Source organism: Pleurodeles waltl, chromosome 4_2 (genome assembly GCF_031143425.1).
Source record: "Pleurodeles waltl isolate 20211129_DDA chromosome 4_2, aPleWal1.hap1.20221129, whole genome shotgun sequence".
NCBI classification, from domain to species: Eukaryota; Metazoa; Chordata; class Amphibia; order Caudata; family Salamandridae; genus Pleurodeles; species Pleurodeles waltl.
Window position 1 is genome coordinate 27,672,895 of NC_090443.1, and position 23,500 is coordinate 27,696,394.

Below are 23,500 nucleotides of genomic sequence, written 5' to 3' on the forward strand. Positions count from 1 at the left end.
TTGGAAGTACTTGAGTAGGCACTGCGAAGGAGTTTCCCCCTTGTGGACTTACTGATGTGTCCTGCTGACCAGATCTAGGAAAATGTAGTCCATTCCTGGAAACATGTTCTGGCATGAGGTGAATGTTGTTGCAGAGTGCTCAGTGCCAGATCCTTTGCTTTAACGAGACAACTGGGGGTTGTGTGCCACCTTGTTTCTGCAGGTAGTATGTCTGTCAAGTCTTGATGAGGACGACTTTGTCCAGAATGACATGTGGGTAGGCTTTTAGAGTGCAGTGAATGGATAACAGCCTCAGGTAGTTGATGTGGTCACCCTGGCAGCCACATTTTGTCAGCCATGTTTTCGAGATGCATATCCCATCGTTGGAGAGAAACATCTGTAGTAATGGTTACCTACAGTATGGGGTCTATGAAGAGCCTGCCTTGCAGCAAGTTGTTGATGTTCTACCACCGTACAGCGCAACAATGAGCCTTGGCCTGTACCATCACTAGATCTTCCCAGTGACCATCTGCCTGATACCATTAACTATGAGGCACTCTTGGTGGGGGGGGGGAAGCTTATATGAAGCCATGTGTGGAGGACAACAGCGGTACACAAGGCCAGTATTCCTAGAAGGCACACACTATCCTTACTGTGAACTGGCGGTTGTACTGAAAAAGTGGTAACAGCTGCTGAAAGGCTATTGGTCTTTGCTGGTTGGGGTAGGATTTTCCTGAGACTTCATCCGACAGGGAATCTAAAAAGTGCTGAATCTTCAGAGGTGGTAGGTGGGACTTGTTGGCATTTATGGAAACCTCCCCGACTGTGGATCAGGGACAAAGCAATCTATGTGGCCTTAGGCATTGCTGCCACTCTTGATCAGCCAGTGGTAGAGTTAGGGAAAATGTGAATGATCTCCCTTGGCAATATCAAAGTGCCCAGCTGTGGCGGCTGCATAACACTCTGAATTGTGGTGACCCCTATAGGAAATATCTTGATTTGGTAGTGTGATCCACTTAACACAAAGTGAACATATTGCTGAAGAGCAGGGTAAATGGGTGTGCAGAAATTACCATCCTTGAGATTGAGCGCAGTCATGTAATCTCCTCTTGAGGAGCAGAATGGTATCATGCAGAGTTGTCATGCAAAAATGTTTTGATGGAATGTAGCAGTTCAGAGGCCTCAGGTCAAGAATGAGCCTAGGAGAGCCATCCTTTTTTAGGGTATAAGAAAGAGAATAGACAATGCTCCCATGATGTTGCAGGAATATCTGCTCTGTGTCACCCTTTTATTGGAGGGTGTGTGCTTTTTCCTGAAGGAGGGAGACGTGTTATTTGTTGAGGGTGTGTGTACGGGGTGGGATGTTTGGTGGGGTGTGTGTATAGTTTGATACTATAGCCGTGTTAGACCATTATTAGAACCCAGTGGTGGGGTGTGATTTCATCCCTACAAGAGAGGAAATTGCATATCCTGCTCACAACAGGTCATGTGTGATTGGGGAGGAAGGACAAGCCACTGTGTGGAGGTGGCAGCTCCTTTACTGGATACATCTTTTGCTTCTACCCCTGTAGGAGCCTCTGTTGTACCCTCTCCTAGCCTGCTGATTGAAGGACTGCTGGCTCTGAACAGAATGTGGTTGCTCGGGCGAGGTTGTCTTGTGTCTAACTCTAAGCTTCCGTTTACAAATGGAGCCCATGTAAGGAGTTGTTTGGACTGTCCCCACAGACTTTTCTGTGTCTATCTTTATTTATGTTTCCAATATCTTTTTAGCCTAAGGCCTGAAAAGGTGCTTATTACTGAACAAGAGGTTGCGTAGATGTTGCTGGACTTCAGGCTTGATCAAGGGGGTACCAAGCCAGGTATGGCTCCTAAGGATAATACTAATATTAATGCCTCTACTGTCCAAAGCATCCAACGTGCACCGTCTCCTTCCCTTGTTTTCAGCAATGCTCTGGATGATGTTTAAGGAGTTTTTGCATCTCCTCCCATTGGGCCCCATCATATCTTGATAGGAGTGCCACAGAATTGGCTACCCACCAATGGGTTGTTGTTCTGATTGCTACCCTCTTGTCTGCCACATCAAACTTCTTGTTCTCCTGGTCTTGAAGAGGAGTATCGCTAGTGGTGTGAGCAGACACACATTTGTGGATGGTGTGGACAACTGAAGTCTGGAACAACCTGGCCCTTGATTTACACTGATTCACTAAGGGAGGATTGGACTTTCATTTCCACCCGTAGGTTTACTACTCTGGCATTGACAGACTCCCTAAAGTTATCATGAGCAGATTTTAGCATGCCTTTCAGCAAAGGGAACAATGGACCGTGCACTCTGACTTTGAGAGTGTCCACTAGGATGTCATCCTCCTGTTGGGTGACATGTATGTCCACCTTACGAAAGGCTGCAGCCCTGTTGAATTGCCTCATAATAGATCGTGGTGCTGTCAAGGAATATGAGGTCTTTACTGGGTAGTGTTTTAAATCTGGGTCTATGTTCTAGTTTTCTCCTGGATCATGAGTGGGACCTGGCGTTGAGGGCTGATGATTATAAGGGTGAAAGGCCCCATCAGGGCTGCCTTTTTCGGAATATAAGAGGGTGACTCTGGCGGAGACATTGGAAGTGGTGTCTGTCTATGGTTGTGGTTGAGGTGATATTGGAGGTGTGGGTGGGCTTGTAGGCTCAGGAAGAGAACTGGTGGCTTTGTCCTTCTTTGGTGCAAGCACTAGAGAGTGAGGCTTGGAGGAAGGTGCTCCCTGAAAGGCCACTCTCCTTCTGAGGAAGGGGCTCTGGAGGTGTGTTCACTGAGATCTTGCCCTTAACTGGGTGGATAAATAGGCACTTCTGTCTGGCATTATGTTCTTGTTGAAGCTTCCTGAGGATTGGAATCTCAATATCCTTGGCTGCAAGCATCGACGGAAGCCTCACAGTCTGCTTCGGTTTTGGTTTCAGCATAGACAAAGGTTTCAGCACAGATAGTTATGTGCTCAGGCATAGATGGAGCCTTTAGTGCTGGGTTCGGGTGTGAGCGAAGGTCTTCATTGCCCTTGCGGCAGCACCTGCCTTGCAACTGATGGAAGTGGGCTCCCTTGGCTGCAGGCTCCCTCGGTTCAGAAATTTGTTGCTGGTACCACTCGGAGACAAAGGTGATTGGGGTGCAGGGGCAGCCTCGGTTTGCCTTTTCTTTGCACGTGTGCTCTGGGCTCAGCGCCCGACTGCTGCAGGAGTGGTGCTCTATTTTAACATTGGACTTCTTTTGGGGCTCCTCTTTGGTGATATGGGCCTCAGGGATCGATGGCATACTCACAAACTTAGGTGTGATCTTGGTGTGCTGGCGGACAGTCTTTATCCTTGGCTCGACGTCCTCCATTTCGCTACGGTCAGAGTCACTGGAAGCCACAGTCTCTGCAATAGGTGTCTGTTGCCTGGCCAGGAGACCTGAGGGGCAAACCTTTTCTGGTTGTTTGGCACAGAGAGGATATTCTTCCCTAAAGATCTCTGGGCTTGTATGATAAGCCTTGGACCCTGACCGGGACACTGCAGCCGAGGACAGTAATGACACCACTACAATTGAAGACAACAGGCCACATGTTGCAGGAGCAGCTCTCTGATGGTTACCCAAAATGTGCACATTTCCCTATTGCAAGAGCTTGGTCGGTCACCCACCTCGAACAGAGCATGCCCTGTTTGTAACTTGTTCTGCTACTACATTTATTTATGTAAAACTACAACTAATGATGATGACAAAATAAAAAGATGTCTGGGATCTCAGCAGAGCTCTCCTGGTACACCCTCTGGTGTTCCCTTTAGTACTGCAGTACATCCTTAGATCTGAAAACTAGGCACAATGCACGGGAGATATCATCGTGGTCAGGAGGTAGACACAAATTACACAGTTTGTGGTGGTTTGCACATGGGTATTATAAATTGCAACGTGGGCAGTTTTGAAAAGATGTCTATTCCATCACTCATGCAGCGTCCTTTGGCGATGGAGAACTGGAGAAAGCACTCTGCCTTCAAGAGATGCAAGGCCCTCAAAACCCATGAAATTGACAGTGGTCTTCGATTACTTCACATGTTGGGGAGATGAAAGGAAAAGAGCTTGCTGAAGTCCTGATGCGGTGTGATACACAAGGAACTGAAAGGATTGACTGAATGTGTTCAGAGCACAGACCACTCTATATACATCCGAGTCCGTTGGTGGTAAAAAAAAAATACAATCTAGCAGTGAGCCAGTGCCAAAGTGCAGTGTACATCCGGAGGAGTCTGGCGTCATCTTGTGACTTGAGAGACTACCTTGAAGAAAAACAGCTTGCAAACGTCCAAGCCACACACTCAATGGTAGAAATTTGCTAAGCATGTTTGCCTACAGTGACACATGCTACAAACCTAGAATCCCACTCACTAGAGATGTCGTTGGTTACCATTGACAGCTTGATTTGATCAAGGTATCATACAAACTGAAGTTCAGGTTGAAGAAAATAGTTGCTTACACAGCACTATTCAAATCAAATCATTAACATTTATAAAGCGCGCTACTCACCTGTGCGGGTCTCAAGGCGCTAAATGTTTTGTGAACTCACACCTGTGCCTGATTTCTGACAATGGTCTTTTACTTTGATGTTAGAACTCTTCAGATCTGTGAGAAATTCCTGTTGAACTTTGCTAGAGCCCTGTAGTTGTATTATAGAACTCTTTAGGTGAATCCTCATTAATGTTTATCTATTTTTTCTGTGCGATTTAAGTTACTTCTCTTTAATAAAACAAGCACTGGGCTGGACAATGAATCATTGCGACTTGTTTGATTGCTTGAGTTCTGAGTTCCTACCCCAACACTACCTTCCTTTGAAGGCTTGGCATCTTGTCCTTACTACTTTCAGAGGCCAGGGTAGAAGGGGTTAGATTTAGCAGTGAGCCGAACTGTAGTAGAGAGTCCTTCCCTTGACACCAGAGGCAGATGTCCCCCCAACTGCCACAATTGAGGCCCAGTAACCCCAGCTTGCTCAGTGTCCCTCCTTCCCATTTCTCTCTCTCGCTTTTTCTCTTTTTTCTTTATTTCTCTCTCTATTTCTTTTTCTTTCTCTCTTTTTCTCTTGCTCCTCCAAAAAGTAGTCATTTACTTAGCTATAGTTGTGGCCTTGAGCTGCTGATGTGATATTGGCTTTGTTTGAGTGAGAGAAACAATTTAGATGGTAAGTATTTTTTTCTATGTGTATTTTTCATGAGAAGGAGCGGTTTTGTATGACAGACTAAGGCCCTCATTATGAATGAGTCTTAAGACTGCCACACTCACAGTGGTGGTTTTACCACCACGGACCTGGCTGTGAAGACCGCCATATTGCCTTCTGCCAAACCGGCACAATGCCGCCAGGGTGGTCAGACCGCCAGGCCGCAGGTGAGCACCTCTGTCCTGACGGCAGCCGTAAGACCGCTGGAGGTATTATGGCTCTTCAAACCACCAGGCTTTCTGCAGTCACCTGCCACGAAAACCCTGGCAGTAACATGACAAATTCCCACTCTTGTTGCAGGCACACGCACTCCCTCACACATGCAGACACCCCCTGCCCCATCCTCACACATGCAGACAACCCCCTACCCATCCGCTCCCATGCCGACCCCCCTCTCCCCCCCCCACCGCACGCATACATCCAGGTGTCCCCACTCGCTCACATACATGCACTCAGATACCCCCACCCCTCTGCATACAAAAACACAAGCACTCGCACCGCCTCCCCTCCGCTTCCATTTAGACACACACTCTCCACACACACATACATACACGCACTCATGCACACCCATACCGCTACACATACACGCACACAACCTCCACCCCCCCCTCCCCCCCTCCTTTCGGCCGATCCACTTCCCTGTCTCAGCAAGGCGGTCGCCCGAGAGGGGATGGGTCTCAGCGTTTTCCCACTGCACCGCAGTTCAGGAAACCACCGTGCCATATTATGTATTGTAAACGGGTGGAAATTCAACTTGACTTGTAATGTGGCGATCTGTTGCCCGCGACTTCAGCAGTCTTGTGAAAAGACCGCCGAGGTCGTAATGAGGGCCTAAATGTTCTTGACAGTGGGTGTGCGCAAGCAGTAAGTATTAGTAGGGTGAGGGTTGGCAGATAGTTGTATACCTTGTTAGTGAATTGGGGGAGTGGTAATTTAACATTACCTGCTGGATGGCTACGAGTGACCTTGTGGAACAGTGGCAATAGTGTGTTGAGAATAGGGGGAGTAGCTGTTCTTTGTGTCCCTTTGAATAGCTATTATGCTTGCTCTTTGAGATGATCTCGGACTGTGGGGAGGAACATATTGTACCAGTGTTATCATTGGAGCAGGTGATTTCTGAGAAAGTTTCTAAAATGATTCTCCATAATGCACTGGGGCCGATAAAGATATGGCAAGTCCTTGAAGTCAACTTCTGAATGGAGAATTGAGAAACAAGGCATCATTAAGAAATGTCTTTGATAGTAAAATCAGCTTCAGAAGTCCCAACACTAGAAGTGCAGTTGCTCACTGGTACAGTGAGGGAGGTAGTCTGTGTTGCCTCTTTGATAGGAAACTTTTTAAAGTAATACATTTTAAGACTAATTCCTCCATGTTTTGGTTTTCTTTTTTAGGGTTCAAGCAGCCAGTCTGTAACTGACTATGTTGTCAGAGTTCCAAAGTAAGTTGAGGTTTATTTTCAAACATTGAAATGTTGTTTTAATTGTTCCTCCTTTCATCATGTCTAATGTGCATCTATTAAGTTGTTCTCGTCTTGAGGAGGGGGTGGAAGGTTTTGATCTTGGTATTAATATTGATTTTTCATTTGTCACTCAAGGAAACAAATACACGATCAGAGAGAGAGCTAAGCTAGTTTGAAAATTGACGGTACCACTTAAGGCAACTGCAAACCTTGACTGTTTGCTAGATGACTACTTTCATCCGCTTACTGGAGAAGGTTCCATTAAGTACCGATCAATCAAAAAAATCTTTCTCACTTGAGTCACACGAATAAAAGTATAGCGCAACAAATCCTTAAGCTCAGACGATGTACAATATAAATCTATATAAGCAGTTAAAAATATAAAACAGTTAAAATAATTGAGGCAAATGCTTCAGTGAATAAACTGCACTTTTTGAACAGACACTAATTAGAAATCAAACCTCTTCTTTATCGAGTAGTTGAAGATGTAGATAGGCTGTTCTACAGTGTACAGATACAGAATTAAAAACCTTTTGGTATATAGAGCCGAAAAATTAAAAGGGATTGGGGAGACTTGTCATCGTAAAGACAGGGTTTGGATGACTGAGCATGTTGAAACCATAATAATTAGACAATAAACCCAGCCCAGAACCTAAAATAAAAGCAACCTTTCCCATTCACCTAACACCAGACTGATAAAACGCCACACCACCATCTGATCTCAACATAGAAAATTCAGCCACAGTAGGTAACAGCATTTCAGCATCTTCCCTCTTTATACGTGCACTTCTTAGGATCTGGGCCTTCACACCTTTCTTATTCTGAGGTCGAATTAAAGAGGGATTAATAACTAGATGAGAAAAACCCAGATTATTTAGAGCTCAACAATGTACACCAGGCATGGGATGCAAGAATCATTATCAAGCGTCTTTGATGATAGCAGGTGCTAGAGCAGCCTCTGGGTTGGACCACACTGAGAGACATAAAGCTATGGGATCCCGTTTTATCCCGTCTTCCAGGTATCTAAAACCCAGTTCGTCATGTACAATAAAAGAGGAGGTATGGGGATTCAAGATACCTTCATAGCAAGGAAACATTTGTTTTTTCAATTTGTAAGATGCCACAGTCAGTGGATCCCCACGTCCCAGCACCGTTGGCAGCTATAATCATGCCCTACTGTTATATGCCTCAAAATAAACAGCAAGTCCCATCCGCCCAGGTGGACGTGGCATGGCTAGCAAAGAGCCCAATGATCTGTTGAACTTCAACCAGGTATTTGAGGTGTGAGAGGACCATGACCAGAGGAGTCGAAACAGATATCTAGATACTGTCAGATGGTCTGACCCAAGATAATTTATTTTTTTGCTGCCTCAAACCATGATATGGGACTTTTTAAAGTTGGTTACAAGATCCGAACTGGACATAAGATCTACAAAAGCTGTAACTAACCACCTCATTGTGTTTGGTGTATGCAGTCAGTATGGCATCATCAGCGCACAGCAGCGCCGGCAGTGGGGTGTCAACAATGTAAGGAACATCTCTGGTTGAACAAGACAGGGTCAGATTGTTAATCTATAAAATAAATTGGAGAGGGGCCAGCACACTACTCTGATGCATACTTTTTGACAATGGAAAAGGTTCCGTGAGCTTTTCAGAACTTCCATATCGCATGCTGGCGTTTAGATTGGCCTGGAGTGTATGAAGAAAATGAACAAGAGGCAGACCCAGGCCAAATTTTAACACAGAAATCTACAGTTTGGAATTTTTTTAATCTTAGACAAAGGCTGTTGATCGATCCATAAAGGCAAGGTACAGGGGACAGTCCTTAGCTATGATATGCTTCCCTAAGACTAAATACAGGTTTAGGCACTGCTCCACTGTACCCAGCTGCTCCCTAAAACCATATTGTATAGGGTGTAAACTATTGTTACTAATCTCCCAAGAATACATTCTGTTGTAGTTTACTCTCATAATTATTTTGACAGACGTGTCTATAAGAGAAATTGGGTGGTAGTATTTAGGTTCACCCATGGTCACACTTTTTAAAGATGGGTATGATAGTGGAGAAAATCCAGGAACTCAGGAGGTTAACGCTATCTAGATTTTTAAAAAGGTTTGCCAGTAGGGATGCCTAGAAATCAGAAGTGCATTTTACCAAATCAATCAGCATGCCATCCAGACAGAGTGCCTTGTGTCCCTTGCACCAGTTTTATTTCTTCTACCATTAAGGTCCACTTGAAGTCGGAGGCAACTACACCTTCCAAGGTTGGTGTACAATATACAGTGCTGAAAATGGGGAAACACAAGCCGCTGAGATGATGTGGTTGCAAACAGGAGGACCTGGTTGCAGGAACAAAGCAGACCCTAACCATAGCCCAGAACTCTTACATTTTTGGTTTTAGCTGCGGATACTATGGGCCAGGTTTACAAAGCCCAAGCACCTCTGGAGTGTCACTTTTTGTGACGCTCCGGTGGCACTGTGCAGTGCGCCACATTTTCAAGGTGACGCTAAGCCACTTTTTGTGGCTTAACGTCAGCTTCTAAATATGGGATCCTCTGCAGTTTTCTGCATCAGTGGCATACAATGAGTGTTGCTGTGGGCGTTCCACTGCAGCACTCATTGCTTTTGACCCAGGGTTGGCGTTAGCATGGCACAACGAGGAATAATACTTTTATTCCTCCTCGTTTTTGCTTTTTTCATGTGTGCTGCATTCTGCAGCATACATAAAAAGAGCAAAAGGACATGAATGAAGTTATGTGCAGGAAGGTGTCTCTCCCTGCACATAAACAATCATTAAAAAATGATGATTTGCTACTTCTGTGTGTGCTGCATTCTGCAGCAAGCACGCATAGAAGTGCCATATCTCAATGGTAGATTGTTTATGTGCAGGAAGGGACACCTACCTGCACAAAAACTATCAATCCCCTCAACGCAGACACCTTTGCAATAAATTTTAGTATATAGGCCGCATCCCTGCGTTTCTAAAGTGATGCACCACAGCAAATTTTGGCACAGCGCTGCACCACTTGTTAGGAAATCTGACCCATAATTAGCTACATTAACTTCAAGTTTGTGCTTCCTCAAACACTCTTTATAAAGCTTGTGGGCAGTAACTACTGCCTTGGAGTCCCTAGGGCTTGCTATGAGAGCTTCAACTATCCATTAGCTCTCAATCAGTTGGAATCAAACCATTTCTGAAGGGAAGCAGTTGTCTTTGGGGGCTTCAAGAGGGAACCTTTAATAATATCCTCAAGTGCAAACTAGACACATCATCCTGAGACAATAAAGAAAGGGGTGTGCATAAGTTCCAAGTAAATTGCCCAATAAAAGACGCAAATTCACTAGAATCCAACACAATCTTAAACCTGAATTAGAAAGTATAGGTGCTGTGATGGAATTGGTGGGGGGGGGGGGTATATTTGGCAAACAACTGGTTAAAGTAAGCCACCAAAGCCTTATGAAGTGACCAACACTTCACTGTACATAATGCTGTTAGTCTGGCTTTTTGGCACACAGATATAATCAATTGTGGTTTCATCCGCTCTCCCCCAGTAAGATGACTGGTCACATGCTCCAGCAGATTCCATCACATTGATCAGGTCCGTGTCCTCCAAATAGCCATTGAGCTCAGACCCTCTGATGTCGCTACACCTAGATGAGTCTGAGTGGGCCATTGGACCATAAATTAGTGTCTACGCTAATCTTGGTGTTAAAGTCCCCACCCATTACTACGAATATATAGGAACCTGAGCAGAATTATTTGACACTGACAAGCAAGCTAAGCAATAAACTAACTGGACATAATTAGGGTTAGGATGATTTGAAAAGTCATCACTACAATAATTGATTAAAATAGCCTCATTGTGGGATTGTCTACTAAGTGCAATAATTTTGAATGTTGAACACACCACCTCGCCCATTTCAGTGGGGGAGTTTAATCCAGATTGAAAGGCCTCCCTTTGCCCACCCACTGGGTAAAGAACAACGGGTATGGAGTAGCCGGAATAGTACTCCAAAAATGACATGAGCAGTCTACCATGTCTCCCGCAACATAGGATGTCATGAGTTTTAATGAGGGCAATTTAATCAGGTGACTCATGCTTGTAATTTAGACCTGCTACATTCCAAGACATGGCTGAGATGAAATTCCTGAAATTTACATCGGGAACAAATCCATTGGGTATATCTAAAGGGGTTGATCCTGTTGAAACAAATTACAGCATTAGGTGAATTCTCAAGTTAGTCGACGGCAGGACAAGTGGAAAGCAGCTGGAAATGGTTGGCCAAGGGGCAATAAGAAGGGAGGGCTTTTAGAAGACTCAAAGAGGCTCACAAAGGTTTACACGTTGGGTTGGGGAGCGGGGTTGGGGGGGAGGGGGTGAAGTTGGATGGAAGCCTGTAAAGAAAACCTGCAAAAGGGAGTTGCTTGGTTTGCTTAATACCGATGTAGGAAAGTAGCCTCTTTCTAGCTTGGTAACCCCCACTTTTTGCCTGTTTGTCAGTGTTTGACCGTGTTCACTGGGATCCTGCTAACCAGGACCCCGGTGACTAAGCACTCTCCTCTAAATTTGGTTGCTGGTAATTTTTTCTTCCTATGATTGGCATACTCCCATTCCCCGAACCCCCCTTACACCTGCCACCTCCCCCCCCCCCCCCCCCCCCCCCTCCCCCCCACCCATGAAAGTCCCTAGTATATGGTACCTAGGTGCCCAGGGCATTGGGGTTACAGGGGATCTCTATGGAATACAGCAGTTATTCTGGCACCCATAGGGAACCCATGCAAAGGGTTCTGCAGGCCTGCCATTGCAATCTGCGTGAACCGGGTGCGCGCACCCGGTTTCACTACAGGTCACTGCAAGTCACCCCTCTGGTAAGCCCTCTCAGCCCAGAGGGCAGGGTGCAGGTACCTGTGTGTGAGGGCACCCTTGCACTAGCCGAGGTGCCCCTACAACCTACAAACTCCAGATCCATTTTCCTGGACTTAGTGAGTGCGGGGATGCCACTTTATGCGTGTACTGGACATAGGTCACTACCTATGTCCAGCTGCATAATGGTAGCTCTGAACCTGGGCATGTCTGGTATCAAACATGTCGGATTAATCATACCCCAATACTGTTGCAGGTATTAGAAGTATTGTTCCATGCACTCTGGGGGCTTCTTAGAGGACCCCCAGCATTGCTACTACCAGTTTTATAGGGTTTTCCTGGCAGCCCAGCTGCAGCCACCCCTCAGACAGGTTTCTGCCCGCCTGCTGCTTGATCTGATCTAGCCTAGGAAGGCACAACCAATGATTTCCTTTGGGAGAAGGAGGTAACACTCTCCTTTTGGAAATAGGTGTGACTGGCTTGGGAGCGGTAGCCTCCCCAAGACGCTGGTTTGCTTTGAAGGGCACATTTGGTGCGGCTCTGTGCATAAACCAGTCCATACAGGTTCAGGGACCCCCAGTCGCTGCTCTGGCGTGAAACTGGACAATGGAAAGGTGAGTGACCACTCCCCTGTCCATCACCACCCTAGGGGTAGTGTCCAGAGCTCCTCCAGAGGGTCCCTGGGTTCTGCCATCTTGTTTCCGAGGTTGACAGGGAACTCTGGGTGCATCTGAGTGGCCAGGCCAGGCAGGTGACGTCCGAACCCCCTCCGGACAGGTGCTTACCTGGTTAGGTGACCAATCCCCCTTTCAGGGCTATTTAGAGTCTCTCTCTTGGGTAGGTCTTCGGATTCGGCCTGCAAGATTTCCAGCAGAACTCATCTGCGACCTCTGCTTTAACTTCTGGCCACTGGAACCGCGAGTGGACCTTCCAGGAACCGACAAACGTTGCTACAATGAAAGAGGCTCTTCTGCACCTTTTGTTTCCACGTCTCCTGCCAGCTTTGCAACATTTCCCCTGGTCGTGCATCCTCGGAAGACTGCAACACTTCTACCTGCACAAGAAGGAGGAATCTTCCTTGGAGTGAAGGAGTCACCCCCATGCAACCACAGTCACCTACAACAGGTGACGACCGGCTGCGTGGATCCCTTCTTCTCCTGAGCTGCGTGGATCCTGCATCATGGGTGGTGGTCCGGAGTATTCTTCTTGGTCCTCTCTGCCAGCTGTCCAACTTTGGTGGAGGTAAGCCTTTGCCTTCCCATGCAGGACAGTACCCCTGTGCATTGCGTCTTGTTGGCATCTTCTCCAAGGGATCTTCAGGTGACGTGTAGCTCGAGCCCCCAGCACTCCATCCTGCAAAGCACAGCCTCCTGTGTGGTTCTTCTGTGGTATTGGAACTCTTTTGTAGTGCTGCGTGGGCTCCTTCTACAACTCCTGTGTCCCAATCTTGTGGGTGCTGCCTCTGCTCCTGTGGACTCTCTGTGACGTTGAGGGTCCCCTGTGACTACCCCCCCTTGCCTTGCTGGTGCCCGGCAGCAATTCTTTTCCACTAACTGCAAGTTTGCCTTTGCCAAGGCTTTTTGGTAGAATTCCTGCACCAACAGCCGTCTGCAATCTTCCTTCCAGCGTGGGGCTTCATCTGCTTCCATCAGGAACTCTTCTCGGCTCCAGGACTGCAGTGCTGACCTCTTCAACACCAACGACCAACTCCTGCATCCTCAGCTGGGTGGGTAGTAGCACTTACTCCTCCTGGACTCCACTGTGACTCTTGGACTTGGTGCCCTCTCTCCACAGGTTTTCTTTCTTAAGGAATCCACCGCTGGTTTGCTTGTAGTCTTCTGTGGGTGTCTTCTTTTATTTTATTTTTTTCCCCTACTTTTGGGTGGTTTTGAGAAAATCCAGTGTTTTACTCCTGCATTCCTGGTCACTGGGGGGTACTGTTAGTTACCTCTGTGGTTTTCTAGTACTCTGAGCTCACCTCGTCACATTTTACTTCCCTAGGTGCGGGTACCTTGTTCGCATTCCATTTTTAGGGTCGAGCCTGCGTATCACTTGCAAGATGCTGTAGTAGTTAGAAAAGGGCTCAGAGCGCCACCCATGTCACGTCAGTGTCTTTCATTGGTTCGTGGGCTTGCCTTTTAAAATCTGCTTGCTTTCATTGGGGGAAGGCATGCACACCTCATGCCTTTTCCGGTGGTAGCCCTCCTCGAGTGCAGCGACCAAGTACTGAAAACATAGGAGGCTTGCTGTTTTCCGTTCAGTTTGTGGACTACTTTTTTCTCTTTTTTTCGCAGCGCGATCTCGCTTGTTTAGCAGCTCGATCGCGCTCAGTTTTTTTCTCACTTTAATGAGGCATGAATAGTCCGGTTGGGAGTTTACAACTGCTAATAGCTCTAACTCGGATAAATGCGAGACCCGTTGCATTGCAAATGCTTGTTTTAGTATATGGTTTGTGTTCCCCCTAGGGTCACTATTGGTTATCACTATTTTCACTGTTTTCTAACCTTTTCTATGCCTATTTCTGATTACAAGTGTATATATTTAGTGTATTACTTGGCTCCTGAGGGTGGGTTACCTGTCTAGTATTTTGTGGTGATTTGTGCCAAAAAATAAAGTACTTCTTTTTTTTTTTTTTTTTTTTTTATAACAACTGAGTGTTTTCTTTCATGTGTTTAAGTGCTGTGTGACTACAGTGGTATTGCATGTCTCCTAGATAAGCCTTGGCTGTTGGCTTTTCATCCACAGCTACCTCTAGAGAGCCTGGCTTCTAGACACTGCATACACTTCACTAATAGGGGATACCTGGACCTAGTATAAGGTGTAAGAATCTTAGGTACCCACCACACACCAGGCCAGCTTCTTACACCTGAGATGCACAGTTTTCAACGTGGGACCAGGCTGGGTACAAAGCTGGAGCCTGGCAAGCAGCAGCAGCAGCAGCAGAATGTGGGGTTACAGTGATTGGCAGGCAAGGTAACTGAGGATAAACTGAGGCTCTCCCTGTGTGAGATTGGCCGCTAAGGGGTAGTGCAAACAGTGGAACAGGATGGGCATTGGAGTTGGGGTAGAACACATCTTCTCTGTAAGCGAGGTAAGCTGCAAGTCGGTACGAGCCAGCCTCCAAGACAGGGGCCAACTGGGCCTGATGCAGAGTACTGATGTTGGTAAGATAGTCCTCCAGGTGTCACCCTCCGCTCCCTTTCCCTTGACTCGTGCTACATCAGGATTTCTAACTGTCAGACTGGAAGACTGAACCTCCATTGTGGTATTGCACGCTTACTTTCCTTTACGTTTAGTGGGTAAGGCAACAAAGGAGCAGGAGGCCTTGTTAGGGGTAAGACCCCTCTGATTATCAGATATTACCAAGGAGGGGCTAGCTACAGGGGCACTAGTATAGTCCGCCTTGAATGGGATATCAGCAGCTAGGTTAGCACATCCTGAGTCCATGGGAAGTCATCTGTCAGCAAGAGCAGTCTCACTGCTGATAACCCTGACTTGCGCGCTCAAGCATTTTATCGATGGACATACCACTATAAGCTGTTCTACTGCTGCCTCCAGTTGTTTTCCATTTCCCCATCTCAGAATAGCTCAGAAGACGGTGCTTCACCAGCCACAGGAAGAAGAAATTAAAAGGAGAGGAATGATCGGGGGTGTTCTAGCCCAGCCTCTTCTAGGCTCTGACGGGCACAGACAGGTCTGCTATTGGCCAGTGGCATCCTCCACTGTTGGAGCCCAGCAGCGGGTCAGTGCGCACTTACGGTGCTGCCACGCTTCCCCTTACCTCCTCTGTCCAACCAGATTGTTCCCGTCTGGTGTCCCCAGAAACAGTGTTGAATGCTACAGGAGCACAGCTGTGCTTAAATAGTGCCCTCACAGTACTGCCACACCTCCTCTGGCCTCCCGGATGGATTATGGGAAGGAGCGGAGTTGACCTAGATCTCGCAGTCCTTAAATGGGCTAGAATTTTCCTGATGAGGAAACCAGATTGTACGGGGCCCCTGACCACTTGAGATGAGCACAGCTAGGAAATCCTATATTTTGGTAATTTGTCTTAGCTAGGAACCTACTCCTGATATTGGAGTAGATATATTTATCTTAATAACCCTAATGTTATTATGGACCTGTTATTACTTTATGGAGATTTAATAATGTTTTTTACGTTCAAAATTATCATGAAACGTGCTGATGTCCCTGTAAAAGTGCTCTGTCCTGGGAAAGGGCATGGGGGAGGGAGAGGTTTAATACCAGTCTAAATACGAAGACTGGGGTGTGCATTCATTGAGGGCTTGGGCATAACTGTGAAGAAGGCTAGAGGATGTATTTGTTTTGTGTGTCCAGTACAACGGGGCCTTCAGTAGCAGAAGACTGCTGTGCAAAAAATGACAGGATTTGTTTTAATACACCAGAGGCGCATTCCTTGCCGTACTTAATGTGAACCTTTATAAGCCACGATTGGATTGCAGGATCTAATCAGCTTCTTCTTCCTTGGTTGAGAAAAGTGTATTTCTGGGAATGGTTCCGAACTCGGAATGTTGAAGTCCTTTAGTGTGCAATATTTTAAGCTGTCCTCATTAATTGTTTGTTGGTATAGATTTTGAGTGTTACCGTGTGTGTGTGTGTGTGTGTGTGTGTACATATATAAAAATGGCTGCGACCGGGGTTTTTGCTGCTGAACACAGGATTATACAAATTATTGTCAAAGGCTGCACCGCTAAACAGCCACCGGAAGAATAGGCTGCTGGTTGGCTCACTTTATGGGTAATACAAGCTGTGCCAATTGAAAAGGCCAAAAAGGCAACCGTGTATTCCCTCGCAGATGTAACAAAGGTCAAATAGAACTGTGCAGGCTACACTCGGCATCACAAAGGAAGTGGTTGTCAGAGCGACAACTTAGATTGTTACGTCTTGGGTTGGCGCAGAAAGCATAGCAGCGAGGAAGCGGGATGACCGCAGTTTCATTGTGGAGAGAGGAAGAAAGTTGGAACAACGGTTTTCTGAACGGCTTTGGGAAGCTGCATCTGTTCATTTGAACATTTTCTGGACAACCGTGCGTGTTTATCCCAGTGTGCCCAGCAATCTTGTCAGGTCGCTGGAGGTTCTACTTTTAAGTGTATTTTTGAATCTGTGCTCTGTTGTCGGGGAGCATACAAAGAGGACCTTTGTGAGAGTGTCTTCTGCATTGTGGCATTGCCATTGAACCACTTAAAGTCCGGTAAGTAGAAATAATGAAGGATTTATTCTGCTAAAATGAACCCATGACTTGAGAGCGGAGCAAGTGGCTCTCCTCAAGATGTAAGGAATTCACCTGACAAGTACATGCTCTAAACATTGTACATTCCAGAGCATGATACAATAGTAGACGGACTATTGAAGTAAAAGAATACATAGCATTAGAAAACCTATTCTAAACAATGACATTATAGCATTTTTTTTTAATGCAAGTCAATTTCTATATAAGGCATATACTACATCATCTCCCCTCCCTCCCCCTCCCCCCCATCAAAACAAAATAATACATATAATAATCACTGTTTAAAGAGCGACTTCACAACACCAGCACCTGTATCTCTCCATAATGGTGAATCAGTTTTATCATTGTACCTCTGGTCACTAATAAAGGTATTGTCTTTTGCAGTATGTGAACTCTGAGAACATTGCAGGACATAAGTGAAGCAATACAAAAAATGTTAAGAATTTGGATATTGGCGAATTGTAAGATATAGAATGTGTTTCCATTGAAATAGATCCTGAACATTACCTTTTGAGTGAATTGTCGTTGGCACTATGCATCCGTAACAACGTAGACCTGCTATCAGGGCGGCTGTTACTACTTCTAGAAATACCAGTGGAAACGTGATTCTCTTTTTCCGGTACTAGCCAATCCAGCCCTTCTTGCGAACTTCAGTGTTTTCTGTTGCAACTGATTTTTGCTTCTTCATCATTAACTCGTATTACATTTCTTTAATTCCATTAGCCCTTACCATATAGTAAAGTAGGCATCCTCAATACTCTAATAATTTGGACTAGTTCAGAAAAGTTAGTCTCCTTTTGTAACCCTTTTTTTGGAGAGTCGAGCAAAACCCAGTACCCCACTTAAAATCTGCGCTTTTAACTCATGTGTTGCTATCAAAATAATGTTTGGAAGATTACAGCTTACACAGAACTTTTTCACTCGCAATACTATGTGTAGAATCATAAACAACACTGTTGGTCTTGTTATCCTTTAACCTTCCCTGGACATGGTCTATTACTAGGATCTCTTCCTCTCAGTAGTTTGGATGGGGATACAGCAATATAGCTAAATGGGGAAGCAGCGTAGCTCCTCAATTTCTGTTTTAAGAAATCCTCCACAGAGTCCACCCGCTAAGGCTGTTTAAATGCCCTCTTTCAAAAACTGATTACATGTTGAAGCAAGACCTTTTGAAAGCGTTCTGAAAAACACAGTGCTGTTATTGGTACCCAGCCATCTAGGTGTGCCTTCAACAGAGAAGACATACGTCACGAACTTTATCACATTTTCAATGTGGTGGTCTTTTTTTTATTTTTTTATTTTATTATTTTCTTTATTGCATGATCATACAGCATATCACACATAGATCGGCATACAGGGTGTATGCATTTCGAATACACAATGATATACATCATGGCGCCTTAGTAGTCCGAGCCGGTGTGCGGCATAATAGTCTGTTATCGTGAGGGCGTGATCCCACATAGATAGGACCACCCTGGATAACTTTACCCATACGTTTCATTCTTACATCAATCTAAGGGGCACTCAAGATGCAGTCTTACGTTGTAAACAGCCTTAAGATCAATATTACTGTCCTGAAATACCAGAACTTATCAAGCATTTATTGAAACGGGTAATGATTAACGAAGCATGGCAGCGGCCGGTCAGCAAGTGTTATCTATCTTTGGCTGGTGTATGAGGGGGAATGTGTGAAATCCGAGCGGAAGGTGTCTGTCAGTAGCGATAACTGCTTTCCCATCATGGGGAGAACTCCATGGTGAGCAGCATACACCCCGGGGAGCTGAAGTCCACCCAACCCTCTCAGTTGTATTCACCCTGGCCTCCGGCGGCAGAGGAGCCTTCGCCCTGCTGTATGGGAAAAGGCCTAGCATTGAGGGGAGGGGGTGTAATTGGAAGCCAGGGCGTGAACATCGTCCGCAGGGCATAACCCCCAGGTCTCTACACAGATCCACTCCCAGTGCACTTCCTGGCATACTGTAGTAAATAAACCACATTAAACCAGGTTTACTTTTGTTGAAGCGTGGTTTAATCGACCTACTCAAGCGGTACCGTCACCCTCATTAACCGCTCCTCCCTTCCTAAACTGTCTTTCCGCTCCACGAGTGCGTTCGGAACTCGAGCAACGCTCAAGCTCCCTTCACGCGCCCACACAATGATATTACACATCCCCCTCCGTCATCAATTTTTCCTTTAACAAGAATACAACAATAATAACCACATATTATAAACAAAATCATAAACTGTTCAGAATAAACAAGAAACATAAAAATTAATCAATAGCTTGACAAAAGCTAAGAGGAAAACATTTCAAGCTATGTTTCATTGTTTTTTTTTGTTGTTTTTTTTAATAAACAAAAGAATTAAGCAAAACTCCCGAGAGAATTACATTTTAAGCAATATTAAAATCAAAAGTTTTCAATTCTGTTTCCCGCCATCTCTCACATAGTCATTCAGATAAGCAGGAGGTCTTCTAACTCTACCACTTCCCTTCTTGAATTCTGTCTTATTTTCTTCATTCTCCACACTAGTTTGTCCCTCCAAAACCTCCATGCTATTCTCATTCTCACGTGATGTCAGCATCTGGTGCCTCCGGTCTCTCAACACCTCCCTCAGATAGCATAAACCCACTGCAACCTCCATCTCCATTAGTAACGATTATATTTCCTGCACATCCACCACCTCTCTCATATAAGGCCACTCTCCTTTTGTTCCATTTAGTGCCATTCGCCAAAACCACATTGAAATTTCCTACATGTTTAACCTCAAAAGGACCACAAAACTTTGTCCAACCTGCACCCACACGTCCATCCTTGACTTTCACCCAATCACCAACTCTTATACCAGAGCAACCGCCTGTCTGTAACATCTCCACTTGATTCCCTGGTTTGATTCGATCGCCCTCCAACCAACCAGGCACTAACTTTGATCTGGCCTTACGCCCTCTCATGAACTCAAATGGTGTTCTACCCTTATCTCTCAACTGCGTGGTGCGATGAGCCCATATCGCCTCTTGCACAACAGAACTAACATCTTGGTTCCACTGCACAGCCAACTGAATTGTACCCTTGACCATACGATTCATACGTTCCACAATACCATTGGCTTGGGGATTGTAGAGTGCAGTACGGCTATGGGTGATACCATGGGTTAACAGAAACTCTTTCATCTCCAGGGAGATCAACTGTGTACCATTGTCAGTAATGAGTGTATGGGGACACCCTTCCCTTTGAAACAAAACCTTTAATACCGAAATAGTACTTTTTGTTGACACTTCCCTCATAAACTCAACCTCCAACCATTTAGAAAACACGTCCACCAGGACTAAAGCACATTTTTTATCGTGGCCCAAACCGGGCAGTGGCCCAACAAAGTCCATACAAATAGTGTGCCATGCTTCCCCTGGATCCTCAATATATCCCATCCAAGATTTTTTTCCCAGCTTTAACCTTTTCTCACTTTCCTTACACTGAACACACTCTTCCACCCATTGAGCAGTTTGCAAATCAACCCCTGGCCACCAAAAGTTTTCCTTAACTCTTCTTTGAGTCAGTGTTTGTCCCAAATGCCCTTCATGTGCCAAATGTATGATTTTCCTTCGTAACTTTTCCGGAGGTACAAATCTGTCACCCCTCATTATTACACCTCTGTCCCCCAACGACAACTCATCCAGAACCTTGATGTAGGGCCTTACAGACACTGCCACAGCACTCTCTCTTCTTCCTCCCTCAACAATCATTTTACTCGCGCACTGCAGTACCGAGTCATCCCTCAAACCTTGTAACCACTCTCCTTTAGAGCAAGCCGCCACTCCATGTTGTATCAAGTCCTCCATCAATGCCACTGCTCCTTCTTCTCCCTTCAATAATTGTGCCTCCCCATCAACCAACTTCCAATCCACAGCCATGCATGAGAGAGCATCAGCTTGTATGTTCCTCCATCCCTGAATGTATTCCACATTGTATACATACTCCTGCAAGCGAGCTGCCAATCTGGCCAACCTCGCAGAACCCTTACCCGCACCACCTGCTGATAAGACCTTGACTAAAGGCTTGTGATCAGTTCTTAACTTACGAGATACCCAACAAGAATGTTCTAAAATACTCTACAGCCCATGCAGCTGCTAAAGCCTCCCGCTCAATCACTGAGTAGTTCCTCTCACTCTCAGTGAGAGAGCGTGAAGCAAACGCTACCGTCCTCTCTTCACCGAGGTGAACTTGAGACAGAACAGCACCTACACCAGATACACTAGCATCCAGTCAGTATAGTGGGAAAAGAAGTTTCAAAGGGTACTAAAATCTTTGCAGCACACACCTCTTGCTTTATATTATCAAAACATTCTTGCTGCACTTTTGACCACACAAAATTACAACCTTTGCGCAACAATATTTTCAACCCCTCTGTTTTGTCAGCGAAATTCTGAACAAATTTGGAGTAATATTCAATGAGACCCATAAAGGATCTCAACTCATCCTTGTTCTTTGGTGACGGAGAGAGTTTGATTGCCTCCAACAAATCTTTCTTCGGTTTAACTCCTACGCCCGAAATGGTGTGTCCCAAATATTCAATCTCTTTGGTCGAGAAAACACACTTCTCTTTTCTTAACGTTAGACCCACCTCCAAAAGTTTCTTCAATACCTTCCTCAAAATTTGGTTATGTTCCTCAATTGTTGACGCAAAAACTAAAATTTCATCCTGGAAGAATAAAACATTACTGAAACCCTCAAAAAAAATTGTCATCATACGCTGAAAAACACTTGCAGCCGATGATAACCCAAAGGGCATTCTAACAAAACGGAAAGTACCATCCATGGTGATAAATGCTGTAACATCACGTGAATTGTGGTGTAGTCGTATCTGATGATAGGCACTTTTGAGATCTAATTTGGAAAAAAAAAACTCCTCCATTAAGCAACATAATGAGTTCATTGATGTTCGGTAGGGGAAAGTTGTCTGTTACTATGTTTTGATTGACACTGTGGAGATCCACACAAAATCTCAATTGTCCATTTGATTTCTTCGTAATGACTACTGGAGAAGTCCATTCTGGAGATTCAACCGGTTCAATCACTCCCTCTTTCAACATATCCTTCAACATCTTGCTCACCTCTTCTCTAATAACCATAGGTACTTTCCTCACTTTGTGTTTCACCGCAACGGTTCCTTGCTTCATACGTATCTTGTGAACATAACCTTTTAACTCTCCCAACTCCTCTCGAAACACCTCCCTCACTTCCTCCAGGATCGCATTCACATCTCTGTCATCCACTAACAAGATTTGTTCCTTACCTCTGGGATTCACAATTATATTCAAGTCGTATTGATGCATCCAACCCAAAATTGGTGGCCCGGACTCGGCCACATACACTTTGCCGAAGGTTTCTCTTGATTTGAAACCTATGGCAGTTGGAAAGAAACCCAAGATCTCAATTTCCTCCCCTTGGTAGCCCCCAGGACATATGTCTTTAGACTTCAATTCAATCGGAGGCCAATTCTTCATGAAGATGTCTTTGGGAATTATTGTATACTTAGATCCAGTATCCACCATCAGCTCAACACTCACCTTTCCCACAGTGAACCATGCTTTGGGCCTACTTTCCCTCTTACCGCAGTAACCTTTATCAACCTCGCCTAGGCTAAGAATGCGGTCTACCACCTCAATCTCTCTCTCCTCACACACCGCCACTCCTTTTGACTTTGACCACTCAACCCACTTACGCGCATAATGACCTTTGCGCCCACACTTTCTACATTCCTTCCCCACTGCAAAACACCCCTTAAAATCACTACTGTGTAAACTACTACCACATCTGTTACACTTCTTCTTGTTCGCATTCATTTTCTGGGTTTTCAGAAGATCCTGTGTTTTCTTCTCTACCAAAGCCACACTGTTGCTTTTGTTTCCCACGTCTCCCACAACCTCCTGGAAGACTTGTTGCTCCTTACTCCCATTGCCATATCTTCCCATCTCTTTCATGCAAAGTTCTGACTCTTCCACAACTTTTGCCATGTCAACAGCATCTTTCAAAGAAGGATTTTTAGCAGCCCACAGCCTTTCTTGAATCTTTCTGCTCTTACATTGAACCATTAATTGATCCCTAATCATCTCGTCGCACATCTCCCCAAATTGACATTTAACTGACAATTCCATTAATCTGGATACAAATTCTTCAATAGACTCCCCCACCCTCTGTGGTTGGGTATAAAACTTGTGCCTTGCTAAAACCACATTGGTTTCTTTAGCAAACCTATTGCTCAATCTTAATCTAGCTTCCCTAAACTCATCTGAAATGCGTGCCCCATTGTCTGTAGCCACTGGCATAAATTTGAACAACCTTTGCGCTTCTGATCCAAGACAGTTCAATAAAATCGCTTTTTTACGTGCAGGAGAAAACTCTTCACTGTCCAACGCCAACAAATAGTTGTCAAACATGTCTATCCAGTCCTCCCACTGGATCGCTGGCGTACCTGGATGTATAAGAAAACAAGGTGGCGCAGTAATTGAGACGTGCTCCATTGCTCACAAAAATAGATGAGCCCACACTTAAAAAACAAAGGTTCAGAAGCAATATACAAATCCCGTGCAACGAAGATCTTCGCAATGCTGTGAAGTGTTTCACGCTTATCCACGTTGATGACTCCAACACACGAAGAATGTCTATCACTGCACACCGTTAAAATCAAGTCACATAAAAAAAAAAAATATATATATATATATATATATA

General features: G+C 45.2%; 1 protein-coding gene across 1 annotated transcript in view; it reads left to right on the forward strand.

Moving 5' to 3' along the window:
* Positions 1 to 23,500, forward strand: part of GTF2F1 (general transcription factor IIF subunit 1) — a 185,435-nt gene that overhangs the window by 15,300 nt on the left and 146,635 nt on the right. Inside the window, exon 3 of the mRNA XM_069230467.1 lies at positions 6,594 to 6,640. Coding sequence (XP_069086568.1) covers positions 6,594 to 6,640 — 47 coding nt within the window. The remainder of the gene's footprint in view (positions 1 to 6,593; positions 6,641 to 23,500) is intronic.